The sequence below is a fragment of the Ranitomeya imitator genome, chromosome 6, assembly GCF_032444005.1.
Source record: "Ranitomeya imitator isolate aRanImi1 chromosome 6, aRanImi1.pri, whole genome shotgun sequence".
NCBI classification, from domain to species: domain Eukaryota; kingdom Metazoa; phylum Chordata; class Amphibia; order Anura; family Dendrobatidae; genus Ranitomeya; species Ranitomeya imitator.
In genome coordinates this window covers 550,288,468-550,301,622 of record NC_091287.1, presented here as the reverse complement: position 1 = coordinate 550,301,622, position 13,155 = coordinate 550,288,468, and the positions used below count along the sequence as shown (strand labels likewise).

Below are 13,155 nucleotides of genomic sequence, written 5' to 3'. Positions count from 1 at the left end.
AGGCTCGTAGAAAAAGATTTTACGGTGAGTACACAAATTCCTGTTTTTGTATGCTTTCTATCTTTATAGCGGCATTGTCCATCGGAGCCGAAAGCAGTTTAAAGTCCTCTTCCTCTCTTATCAAAGGCTCCTGATACTGCACCCTGCTTTACACTGCAGCTTTCCCTTCTGATTTGGCTTTGATGTAGAATCAGGAGCTCAGCAGACCGTCCATGAATAGTGCCTCGGCGTGGCTCCTTGGTCTCGGCGTGGCTCCTTGGTCTCGCCTGGCCGCGGCTCCTTGGTCTCGCCTCGCCGCGGCTCCTTGGTCTCGCTTCGCCTCCTTGGTCTCGCCTCGCCGCGGCTCCTTGGTCTCGCCTCGCCGCGGCTCCTTTGTCTCGCCTCGCCGCGGCTCCTTTGTCTCGCCTCGCCGCGGCTCCTTGGTCTCGCCTCGCCGCGGCTCCTTGGTCTCGCTTCGCCTCCTTGGTCTCGCCTGGCCGCGGCTCCTTGGTCTCGCCTGGCCGCGGCTCCTTGGTCTCGCCTGGCCGCGGCTCCTTGGTCTCGCCTCGCCGCGGCTCCTTGGTCTCGCCTCGCCGCGGCTCCTTGGTCTCGCCTCGCCTCCTTGGTCTCGCCTGGCCGCGGCTCCTTGGTCTCGCCTGGCCGCGGCTCCTTGGTCTCGCCTGGCCGCGGCTCCTTGGTCTCGCCTGGCCGCGGCTCCTTGGTCTCGCCTGGCCGCGGCTCCTTGGTCTCGCCTCGCCTCCTTGGTCTCGCCTGGCCGCGGCTCCTTGGTCTCGCCTCGCCTCCTTGGTCTCGCCTGGCCGCGGCTCCTTGGTCTCGCTTCGCCTCCTTGGTCTCGCCTGGCCGCGGCTCCTTGGTCTCGCCTGGCCGCGGCTCCTTGGTCTCGCCTCGCCGCGGCTCCTTGGTCTCGCCTCGCCTCCTTGGTCTCGCCTGGCCGCGGCTCCTTGGTCTCGCCTGGCCGCGGCTCCTTGGTCTCGCCTGGCCGCGGCTCCTTGGTCTCGCCTCGCCGCGGCTCCTTGGTCTCGCCTCGCCGCGGCTCCTTGGTCTCGCCTCGCCTCCTTGGTCTCGCCTCGCCGCGGCTCCTTGGTCTCGCCTCGCCGCGGCTCCTTGGTCTCGACCCAGCTCCTCGGCCCTGCTCCTCGGTCTCGGCCCGGCTCCTCGGTCTTGGCCCATATGGCTGATCTGAGCACTGTTTGGGGGGTATGACGAGGGTCTGTGGCGGTAGTAGAGAGCGCCCCATGTATAGATGAATATGTTATCAGGACCTTCGCTTCGCCGTCAGCGACTTTCTTACTGTCCTTTTTTTTTTTTTTCTTTTTTTTTTTTTACAAGAAACAGTCTTAAAGCGAGTCTTGTTTGTAGCTAAAAATATTGCGTTTGGGAAAATGTCACGACGTGACTCCATGGCCTCCACGTCCTATTATCCTAGTGACGGGGGAGGGAATTATTCAGCAGCTGGAGACGAGAGGCCAGCGATCTCCCATGGCTCGGGGGTCCCCCGGCTATTTATATAGTGTGGGGGAGGGGCGGCTGCACTCGGACGTCTCTCGTCTGCTCCCTCCTCAGTTGATTCTTTTGAAAAGTTTTCAAAAACTTCTGTGCCCTTATAAGGAGACGTCCAACGGTCCAAAGTCTCTGATAATTCAGCTCCTCACCGCTACAGAGATCTGTTTGCTTTCAGTGAATGGAAACATTCTGACATCCAGAAACTGGACAGAAAAAACCTGTTCAGATCCGGCGCTTCTCTCGGCTGAAGGTTTGTTGCTTTTGTCGAAAGCATCCTCTGTGAACCCAACAGCGGCACAAGTCTCTATCATGTCCTGATGGTTTGTTACAATGTATCAGTGCAGGGGAACCATATACGAGCCCCGTAATAGAAAGCGTTCAGGCATCTGAAGCATCCAGTGTTATTCTTGCAGTTCAGACGCCGTGTTTCGATGTCTCTCCTCACATGTGAGTGACAACATAGAAGCATTTCTACGAGGGAAATAAAAGTGCCGCCATCTCTTGCCTGTATGAGTAATATGGGAAAATGTGATTCACATGTGGGGAGGGGGGATCAGAGGCGACAGTGTCATGTAAAGGGGGCTCTGGAGGGCAGGGCGAGGCGGGGACACATCTGGGGTATGGTGGCCCTGACAGTGCGCACCCGAGCTTTCCAAGTCACCGGAGAGATTCCAGACTTTTAGATCGCAGGGACTGATGGCTGCCGTCCAACATTAACAATCCACATAGCAGAGCGGGGAGGCGGCCGGCGCGGGCCGGAGATCGGCTGCAGACTGTCACGTTAATTCTTTGCACGGCCCGGGTAAGTCCTGGATGCGGCTCACTGCTGTCTGTGCACTGGTCGTGTGCGCATGTAGCAGAGTGGAATTTGTTGTGTCTCTTGGACCGTATAATAATAATAATTTTTATTTATATAGCGCCAACATATTCCGCAGCGCTTGTAGTTTATGGTGTGTGATATCCCAGATGTGAGCGTAGTGTCTGCCCCTCTGCTGGGCCTGAAGGCCCCACGTCACATGCTCACTGCTTCTGGGGGTGAAATTTGCCTCCCCTCGCACCATCACTTCGGCTCTGCCTCCCCTCGCACCATCACTTCGGCTCTGCCTCCCCTCGCACCATCACTTCTGCTCTGCCTCCCCTCGCACCATCACTTCGGCTCTGCCTCCCCTCGCACCATCACTTCGGCTCTGCCTCCCCTCGCACCATCACTTCTGCTCTGCCTCCCCTCGCACCATCACTTCGGCTCTGCCTCCCCTCGCACCATCACTTCTGCTCTGCCTCCCCTCGCACCACCACTTCTGCTCTGCCTCCCCTCGCACCATCACTTCTGCTCTGCCTCCCCTCGCACCACCACTTCGGCTCTGCCTCCCCTCGCACCATCACTTCTGCTCTGCCTCCCCTCGCACCATCACTTCGGCTCTGCCTCCCCTCGCACCATCACTTCTGCTCTGCCTCCCCTCGCACCATCACTTCGGCTCTGCCTCCCCTCGCACCATCACTTCTGCTCTGCCTCCCCTCGCACCACCACTTCTGCTCTGCCTCCCCTCGCACCATCACTTCTGCTCTGCCTCCCCTCGCACCACCACTTCGGCTCTGCTTCCCCCCGCACCACCACTTCGGCTCTGCCTCCCCTCGCACCACCACTTCTGCTCTGCCTCCCCTCGCACCATCACTTCTGCTCTGCCTCCCCTCGCACCACCACTTCGGCTCTGCTTCCCCCCGCACCACCACTTCGGCTCTGCCTCCCCTCGCACCACCACTTCGGCTCTGCCTCCCCTCGCACCATCACTTTAGCTCTGCCTCCCCTCGCACCACCACTTCGGCTCTGCCTCCCCTCGCACCACCACTTCGGCTCTGCCTCCCCTCGCACCACCACTTCTGCTCTGCCTCCCCTCGCACCATCACTTTAGCTCTGCCTCCCCTCGCACCACCACTTCTGCTCTGCCTCCCCTCGCACCACCACTTCTGCTCTGCCTCCCCTCGCACCATCACTTTGGCTCTGCCTCCCCTCGCACCATCACTTTGGCTCTGCCTCCCCTCGCACCACCACTTCTGCTCTGCCTGCCCTCGCACCACCACTTCTGCTCTGCCTCCCCTCGCACCATCACTTCTGCTCTGCCTCCCCTCGCACCATCACTTCTGCTCTGCCTCCCCTCGCACCATCACTTCTGCTCTGCCTCCCCTCGCACCATCACTTCGGCTCTGCCTCCCCTCGCACCATCACTTTGGCTCTGCCTCCCCTCGCACCATCACTTCTGCTCTGCCTCCCCTCGCACCATCACTTCTGCTCTGCCTCCCCTCGCACCATCACTTTGGCTCTGCCTCCCCTCGCACCATCACTTCTGCTCTGCCTCCCCTCGCACCATCACTTCGGCTCTGCCTCCCCTCGCACCATCACTTTGGCTCTGCCTCCCCTCGCACCATCACTTCTGCTCTGCCTCCCCTCGCACCATCACTTCTGCTCTGCCTCCCCTCGCACCATCACTTCTGCTCTGCCTCCCCTCGCACCATCACTTCGGCTCTGCCTCCCCTCGCACCACCACTTCGGCTCTGCCTCCCCTCGCACCACCACTTCGGCTCTGCCTCCCCTCGCACCACCACTTCGGCTCTGCCTCCCCTCGCACCATCACTTCTGCTCTGCCTCCCCTCGCACCATCACTTCGGCTCTGCCTCCCCTCGCACCATCACTTCGGCTCTGCCTCCCCTCGCACCATCACTTCGGCTCTGCCTCCCCTCGCACCATCACTTCGGCTCTGCCTCCCCTCGCACCATCACTTCGGCTCTGCCTCCCCTCGCACCATCACTTCTGCTCTGCCTCCTCTCGCACCATCACTTCGGCTCTGCCTCCCCTCGCACCATCACTTCGGCTCCGTCGCTCCTCTACCCCTGCTGTGCTGGCGCCCTCTCCTGCATCTGATGCCTTCTCCTCAGCTCAGCCCTGCTGCGCCTCACACCTCTTCTCTGCCCCCTCCTTATGTCCAGTCGCACCTGCCGCATTTTCAACCTGATTCCTCTAATCTACCCTTCTGCCTCCGTGTGTCTCCTCTTCTCTGCTGTCCCTAGCATCCTTTTTTCCATGTTGCATTTTGCATCCTTTCTACTGCTCTGCTTTGCCAATTCATCTCTTTTGTCCTCTTTTTCTCCTCACAGGTATTGCCCCTAGTGCCCTCATTCTCCTCTGCTGCCCCCTGCACCCTCCCTCTCTGGAGCCCTCCCGCCCTGCTGTCCTCCGGTGACCCTTCTTCCTCCTCTGCTGCCCTTTCCCCTGGCGCCCTGTTTTTCCTCCTTTACCTCTCCTTCCACTCGACGCCCTTTCTTTCTCCCCTGCTGCCCCCCCCCCCCCCCCCGGCATCCTTTTTTTCTCCCCTACTGCTCTCCAGCATCCTCTTTGTCCTTTGCTGCCCCTGACGCCCTCTTTATCCTCTCTGGTCACTGACTCCATCTTTTTCCTCTGTCGTCCCCGGTGCCCTGTCTTTGTCCTCTGTTGCCCCCGGCGCCCCCTCTTTCTCCTCTGTTGCCCCTTTTTCTCCTCTGTTGCCCTCTCTTCTCTGTTGCCCCCGGCACCCCCTCTTTCTCCTGTTGCCCCCCTCGCGTTCTTTCTCCTCTGTTGCCCCCGGCGCCCCCTCTTTCTCCTCTGTTGCCCCCTCTTACTCCTCTGTTGTCCTCTCTTCTCTGTTGCCCCCCTCGCCCCCTCTTTCTCCTCTGTTGTCCTCTCTTCTCTGTTGCCCCCCTCGCCCCCTCTTTCTCCTCTGTTGCCCCTCTCGTGCCCTCTTTCTTTTGTGTTGCCCCCGGCGCTCCCTCTTTCTCTTCTGTTGCCCCCCTCTCGCTCACTTTCTCCTCTGTTGCTCCCGGCGCCCCCTCTTTCTCCTCTGTTGCCCCCCTCGCGCCCTCTCCTCTGTTGCACCCCTCGCCCCCTCTTTCTCCTCTGTTGCCCCCTCGCCCCCTCTTTCTCCTCTGTTGCCCCCTCGCCCCCTCTTTCTCCTCTGTTGCCCCCGGCGCCCTCTTTCTCCTCTGTTGCCCCCGGCGCCCTTTCTTTCTCCTCTGTTGCCCCCGGCGCCCTTTCTTTCTCCTCTGTTGCTTCCGGCGCCCCCTCTTTCTCCTCTGTTACCCCCTCTTACTCCTCTGTTGTCCTCTCTTCTCTGTTGCCCCCCTCGCCCCCTCTTTCTCCTCTGTTGTCCTCTCTTCTCTGTTGCCCCCCTCGCCCCCTCTTTCTCCTCTGTTGCCCCTCTCGTGCCCTCTTTCTTTTGTGTTGCCCCCGGCGCTCCCTCTTTCTCTTCTGTTGCCCCCCTCTCGCTCACTTTCTCCTCTGTTGCTCCCGGCGCCCCCTCTTTCTCCTCTGTTGCCCCCCTCGCGCCCTCTCCTCTGTTGCACCCCTCGCCCCCTCTTTCTCCTCTGTTGCCCCCTCGCCCCTTCTTCTCTGTTGCCCCCCTCTCCCCCTTTTTCTCCTTTTGCCCCTCTTTCTCTGTTGCCCTTGGCGCCCCCTCTTTCTCCTGTTGCCCCTCTTTCTCCTCTGTTGCCCCTCTTTCTCCTCAGTTGCCCCTCTTTCTCCTTAGTTGCCCCCGGCACCCCCTCTTTCTCCTTGGTTGCCCTTGGCGCCCCCTTTCTCCTCTGTTGCCCCTCTTTCTCTGTTGCCCTTGGTGCCCCCTCTTTCTCCTCTGTTGCCCCTCTTTCTCCTCTGTTGCCCCCTCTTTCTCCTCTGTTGCCCCCTCTTTCTCCTCTGTTGCCCCCTCTTTCTCCTCTGTTGTCCTCTCTTCTCTGTTGCCCCCCTCGCCCCCTCTTTCTCCTCTGTTGTCCTCTCTTCTCTGTTGCCCCCCTCGCCCCCTCTTTCTCCTCTGTTGCCCCTCTCGTGCCCTCTTTTGTGTTGCCCCCGGCGCTCCCTCTTTCTCTTCTGTTGCCCCCCTCTCACTCACTTTCTCCTCTGTTGCTCCCGGCGCCCCCTCTTTCTCCTCTGTTGCCCCCCTCGCGCCCTCTCCTCTGTTGCACCCCTCGCCCCCTCTTTCTCCTCTGTTGCCCCCTCGCCCCTTCTTCTCTGTTGCCCCCCTCTCCCCCTTTTTCTCCTTTTGCCCCTCTTTCTCTGTTGCCCTTGGCGCCCCCTCTTTCTCCTCTGTTGCCCCTCTTTCTCCTCTGTTGCCCCTCTTTCTCCTCAGTTGCCCCTCTTTCTCCTTAGTTGCCCCCGGCACCCCCTCTTTCTCCTTAGTTGCCCTTGGCGCCCCCTTTCTCCTCTGTTGCCCCTCTTTCTCTGTTGCCCTTGGTGCCCCCTCTTTCTCCTCTGTTGCCCCTCTTTCTCCTCTGTTGCCCCCTCTTTCTCCTCTGTTGCTCCCGACGCCCTCTCTTCCTCCTCTGTTGCACCTCTTTCTCCTCTGTTGCCCCTCTTTCTCCTCTGTTGCCCCTCTTTCTCCTCTGTTGCCCCTCTTTCTCCTCTGTTGCTCCCGGTGCCCCCTCTTTCTCCTCTGTTGCCCCTCTTTCTCCTCTGTTGCTCCCGACGCCCTCTCTTCCTCCTCTGTTGCACCTCTTTCTCCTCTGTTGCCCCCCTTTCTCCTCTGTTGCCCCCGGCAGGCTGTGCCCGCTATAGCCCTGCACTTCCTTCTTCTAGGATTCTTATCTCTGTCGTGGTTGCGGTGGTAATGATATTCTTGTCTCGCGCACTCACGATCCTGTGGACTCGGCGGCGGCTCGGATACCGTAGCGTTAATCAGTGGGGGAGGGGGGCTTCCTCTGCGCTGTGCCGAGACCACTGACAGCTGACATTCCCCGTGCCACTCGTCCTCCGGAGCCTCTCGCTGCCGCCCTCACCGACCTCTGTCTCCTTGTTTTTCAGTACGATACTTGAGGAAGAAAAACTGCAGCAAGAAGAGCGGATGAGGATGGAGTCCAGGCGGCAGGTGACCGTGTCGTGGGATTCGGGGGGCTCCGATGAGGCTCCTCCAAAGGTCAGTCCGTTATTGGGGGACACATAGTATGGTCGTTAGGTGTTTCATACGTCACAATTCTCGATGATATAAATCCTTGTTGTCTTTAAGATCTCTGCTTGCTGTCTGCAGCAGGAACCTTCATTCTTTAGTTACCCCCCTAGAATAGACCCCCGGGGGGGCACAGCCTGTTATACAGACATAATGGCCAAGCACCCGGGTGTCAGTCACATCAAGGTTCTATAGCAATGACAGCAAGCAGAGATCTTGAAAAAAAATTGATTAATTTATATAGAGAGAGTACATTGGAAAAGTGCTGAAAAAATGCTTTGTTTGCTGGAGCCAGAATATTCCTTCGTTTTCTATGCACAAAGTTGACAGCCGGCGACACTACAACTCCCATCATTCATCTGTTGTATTTTCTTCAGGCTCATGTATTAGTTAACATTTAATAACCAATATTTCTGCTTGCTGTCAATGAATAGAAGCCCAAAAAATTGTATATATATTCAAATCGATTGGCTCAAAGCTTTCACGGACACGAGCCTCGACTTGTCACACATCCTTTTGTCTCCTTAAAACTCGATGAATATTTTTTTTTTTTTTTTCGTCGCAGTTTATTCATAGTTTTTCTATCGGCAGCAGAGTTTCCTCTCAGGAAGCCGCTGTCTCATGTCGGGAGACGGCTCTGCAGCCGCAGGAAAAACAGCGAGAGCTCTAAAGTTTTATGCTAAATAGACAACGTTCTCTTTCTTTGTTAATTTTTGCGGTTTTTCGACATTAAGCAGATCACAAACCATCAGCAGTAAGGGTTTAGTTTCCCTGCAGCGCCTCCAGAGGGAAGAGAGAGAATTACACTATGCCTATTCATAGCAATGGAAGACCAGTCCTCCACGCTCTTTATAACTGGTCTCTATTTTGATTAAGTCAGCAGGATCCCGAACAGAGGAACTCCCTCTGCTGACTCAGAATTAAAGGGATGTGCCACTAGGATTCTGGACTGGACAAGCCCTTTAATCGTAGAGTTAAAAGTACAAGTCGCTGTCTTAACGAGAAGTTTTCCAACTATTAGAAAACCGCATCAACCTCTCAGTTTTCAAGAACTTTCTTTGCTGTCAGTGAATTAAAACAAGTGCATAATTAAAGGGGTTGTTCCATCAGGACTACCTGTTTCCATATACCCTATTAAAGGGGCTGTCTGGTTAAAACAAGCGAAAAAAAAGAGGATCGAGATTCACATCAATCGATAGATTGATCATGGCAGGTCGGACGCGTCTTTATGGGGCTGCCGAAGAAAGCCGAGCGCAGCCCTCAGCAGACCCTTAAGGAATCAATGGAGCGACGGTCGCGGATGTGCATTCTGACGAGGATGAAAATGCCCAAATTTAGCAATCAGACCCCCACCGATCACCTACCCTGTGGATAAATGATTTGCTGTAGCCAGACAACCCCTTTAAGGCGGGACATTTACAACCTGTTAATACAAGAAACTGTTCCTTATGTAAAATAACAGCAGAAGATATTCGCCCCTCTTCCCCGGATCGGCGCCGCTGCTGCTCTTGATTAGCTGCAGCGGTCATCTGACATAACAGTCCCTGGGACGGCATTGGTCCAGAAGAGGGATATATGCTGTTTTTATGTTACATGGCCAACGCCTTCACAAATGAATCCGTACCCCAAGTAATGGACGACCCCTTTAAGCTCTGCAGATCCTTGTATGAGGGGACTAGTGGCGGCCGGGTAATAACCTGCAGTCATTTGTGTTGGAAAACTCCTTTTAAATTCACTTTTCTGCAGAGCGATTGTCATTAAGCAATTGCCCGTCATTTATGCAGCTGTGTCCCAGGTCCCGTGTCATTATAAAGGGCCAGTTAACACTTCAGCTCTTTATTTGTGGGGGTCTCAGGCAGGATGGGGGAGGGAGACTTCCCGCCGTGCTCTGTGCACCTGTCCCAGCACCCTCACAATGGGGGACAGCTGCTGATCTGATGCGCCCCCCACATGCCGGGGCCCGTGTCAGGTTGCAGCACGAGCTCTGCTATATCATTATCTGTTTTTGCACTGCAGCCCAGCAGACCTGGATATCCGAGCCCGAGGTCCAGCGAAGGTTTCTTCCCCAGCCCCCAGCACATGGTGCAGCCAAACCACTACCAGGTAAGGCATACTGCATGGCCTGTTTCCTTTCCAATAAGTCCTGCAAATCGCTGGGATATTTTATGATGGTTGTTACCTCCTAAGTTACCGACCATTGGGACCCCCGGGGGATGTACAGGCTCGGTCTCCTCTCTAGTCATTGTCTACGGGGCTGATGGTGACAAGGGAGCTCTGTACTCTGCAGTCCCATAGACAATGAATGGTGTGAACATCAAGCCTGTGCACCCTCCGCTCCATTCTGGGCAGGGCTGCAGGGTCCGGGTTCCATAACCCCGTTCTTCGGGTTGGTTAGACCCCCAGCGATCAGTAGGTTATCCTCTATTCTGAGGAAAGGGGATAACTGAATATTTTGGGAATAACCCTTTAATGATTGCTGGTAGCATCACCAATCCCAAAAATAAAGAGACCACCGAGGCAAAACTTAATTTGCGCTGTTTTTAGGGGGGAGGGGGGGGGTAAAGAAAATTTTCACGCCTCTCAAAACTCCCAGATTATTGGGCATGAAGGACATATACCTCACAGACCTCTTCTTGTCCTCAGGAGCACATATACCTCACAGACCTGTCTTGTCCTTGGAAGATCATATACCTCACAGACCTCTTCTTGTCCTCAGAAGCACATATACCTCACAGACCTCTTCTTGTCCTCAGAAGCACATATACCTCACAGACCTCTTCTTGTCCTCAGGAGCACATATACCTCACAGACCTCTTGTCCTTGGAAGATCATATACCTCACAGACCTGTCTTGTCCTTGGAAGATCATATACCTCACAGACCTCTTCTTGTCCTCAGAAGCACATATACCTCACAGACCTCTTCTTGTGCTCAGGAGCACATATACCTCACAGACCTCTTCTTGTCCTCAGGAGCACATATACCTCACAGACCTCTTCTTGTCCTTGGAAGATCATATACAGTGGGGCAAAAAAGTATTTAGTCAGTCAGCAATAGTGCAAGTTCCACCACTTAAAAAGATGAGAGGCGTCTGTAATTTACATCATAGGTGGACCTCAACTATGGGAGACAAAATGAGAAAAAAAAATCCAGAAAATCACATTGTCTGTTTTTTTATCATTTTAATTGCATATTATGGTGGAAAATATGTATTTGGTCAGAAACAAACAATCAAGATTTCTGGCTCTCACAGACCTGTAACTTCTTCTTTAAGAGTCTCCTCTTTCCTCCACTCATTACCTGTAGTAATGGCACCTGTTTACACTTGTTATCAGTATAAAAAGACACCTGTGCACACCCTCAAACAGTCTGACTCCAAACTCCACTATGGTGAAGACCAAAGAGCTGCCAAAGGACACCAGAAACAAAATTGTAGCCCTGCACCAGGCTGGGAAGACTGAATCTGCAATAGCCAACCAGCTTGGAGTGAAGAAATCAACAGTGGGAGCAATAATTAGAAAATGGAAGACATACAAGACCACTGATAATCTCCCTCGATCTGGGGCTCCACGCAAAATCCCACCCCGTGGGGTCAGAATGATCACAAGAACGGTGAGCAAAAATCCCAGAACCACGCGGGGGGACCTAGTGAATGAACTGCAGAGAGCTGGGACCAATGTAACAAGGCCTACCATAAGTAACACACTACGCCACCATGGACTCAGATCCTGCAGTGCCAGACGTGTCCCACTGCTTAAGCCAGTACATGTCCGGGCCCGTCTGAAGTTTGCTAGAGAGCATTTGGATGATCCAGAGGAGTTTTGGGAGAATGTCCTATGGTCTGATGAAACCAAACTGGAACTGTTTGGTAGAAACACAACTTGTCGTGTTTGGAGGAAAAAGAATACTGAGTTGCATCCATCAAACACCATACCTACTGTAAAGCATGGTGGTGGAAACATCATGCTTTGGGGCTGTTTCTCTGCAAAGGGGCCAGGACGACTGATCCGGGTACATGAAAGAATGAATGGGGCCATGTATCGTGAGATTTTGAGTGCAAACCTCCTTCCATCAGCAAGGGCATTGAAGATGAAACGTGGCTGGGTCTTTCAACATGACAATGATCCAAAGCACACCGCCAGGGCAGCGAAGGAGTGGCTTCCTAAGAGGCATTTCAAGGTCCTGGAGTGGCCTAGCCAGTCTCCAGATCTCAACCCTATAGAAAACCTTTGGAGGGAGTTGAAAGTCCGTGTTGCCAAGCGAAAAGCCAAAAACATCACTGCTCTAGAGGAGATCTGCATGGAGGAATGGGCCAACATACCAACAACAGTGTGGGGCAACCTTGTGAAGACTTACAGAAAACGTTTGACCTCTGTCATTGCCAACAAAGGATATATTACAAAGTATTGAGATGAAATTATGTTTCTGACCAAATACTTATTTTCCACCATAATATGCAAATAAAATGTTAAAAAAACAGACAATGTGATTTTCTGGATTTTTTTTTCTCAGTTTGTCTCCCATAGTTGAGGTCTACCTATGATGTAAATTACAGACGCCTCTCATCTTTTTAAGTGGTGGAACTTGCACTATTGCTGACTGACTAAATACTTTTTTGCCCCACTGTACCTCACAGACCTCTTCTTGTCCTTGGACGAGCATATACCTCACAGATCTCTTGTCCTCAGAAGCACATATACCTCACAGACCTCTTCTTGTCCTCAGGAGCACATATATCTCACAGACCTCTTCTTGTCCTTGGAAGATCATATACCTCACAGACCTCTTCTTGTCCTTGGAAGAGCATATACCTCACAGACCTCTTGTCCTCAGAAGCACATACACCTCACAGACCTCTTCTTCTTGTCCTTGGAAGAGCATATACCTCACAGACCTCTTCTTGTCCTCAGAAGCACATATACCTCACAGACCTCCTCTTCTTTTTGTCTTTGGAAGCACACATATACCTCACAGACCTCTTCTTGTCCTCAGAAGCACATATACCTCACAGACATCTTCTTGTCCTCAGGTGCACATATACCTCACAGACCTCTTCTTGTCCTTGGAAGATCATATACCTCACAGACCTCTTCTTGTCCTTGGAAGAGCATATACCTCACAGACCTCATGTCCTCAGAAGCACATATACCTCACAGACCTCTTCTTCTTGTCCTTGGAAGAGCATATACCTCACAGACCTCTTGTCCTCAGAAGCACATATACCTCACAGACCTCTTCTTTTTGTCTTTGGAAGCACATATACCTCACAGACCTCTTCTTGTCCTTGGAAGAGCATATACCTCACAGACCTCTTGTCCTCAGAAGCACATATACCTCACAGACCTCTTCTTTTTGTCTTTGGAAGCACATATACCTCACAGACCTCTTCTTGTCCTTGGAAGAGCATATACCTCACAGACCTCTTGTCCTCTGAAGCACATATACCTCACAGACTTATTCTTCTTGTCCTCGGAAGCGCATATGCCTCACAGACCTCTTCTTCTTGTCCTCGGAAGCACATATGCCTCACAGACCTCTTCTTCTTGTCCTCTGAAGCACATATGCCTTACAGACCTCTTCTTCTTGTCCTCTGAAGCACATATGCCTTACAGACCTCTTCTTCTTGTCCTCGGAAGCACATATGCCTCACAGACCTCTTCTTCTTGTCCTCTGAAGCACATATGCCTTACAGA

The 13,155-nt window shown here is 53.9% G+C and overlaps 1 protein-coding gene across 19 annotated transcripts in view; it reads left to right on the top strand.

The window, feature by feature from the left end:
• PTK2 (protein tyrosine kinase 2) overlaps nucleotides 1-13,155 on the top strand; it is a 194,079-nt gene that overhangs the window by 158,369 nt on the left and 22,555 nt on the right. For 18 of the 19 annotated variants that reach the window (XM_069731971.1, XM_069731968.1, XM_069731966.1 and 15 more), the window contains 2 exons: nucleotides 7,322-7,433; nucleotides 9,480-9,566. In XM_069731971.1, the coding sequence (XP_069588072.1) occupies nucleotides 7,322-7,433; nucleotides 9,480-9,566 (199 nt within the window). Of the gene's footprint in view, nucleotides 1-2,169; nucleotides 2,306-7,321; nucleotides 7,434-9,479; nucleotides 9,567-13,155 lie in introns of those variants that run through there. The other variant, XM_069731973.1, reaches the window with a different exon arrangement.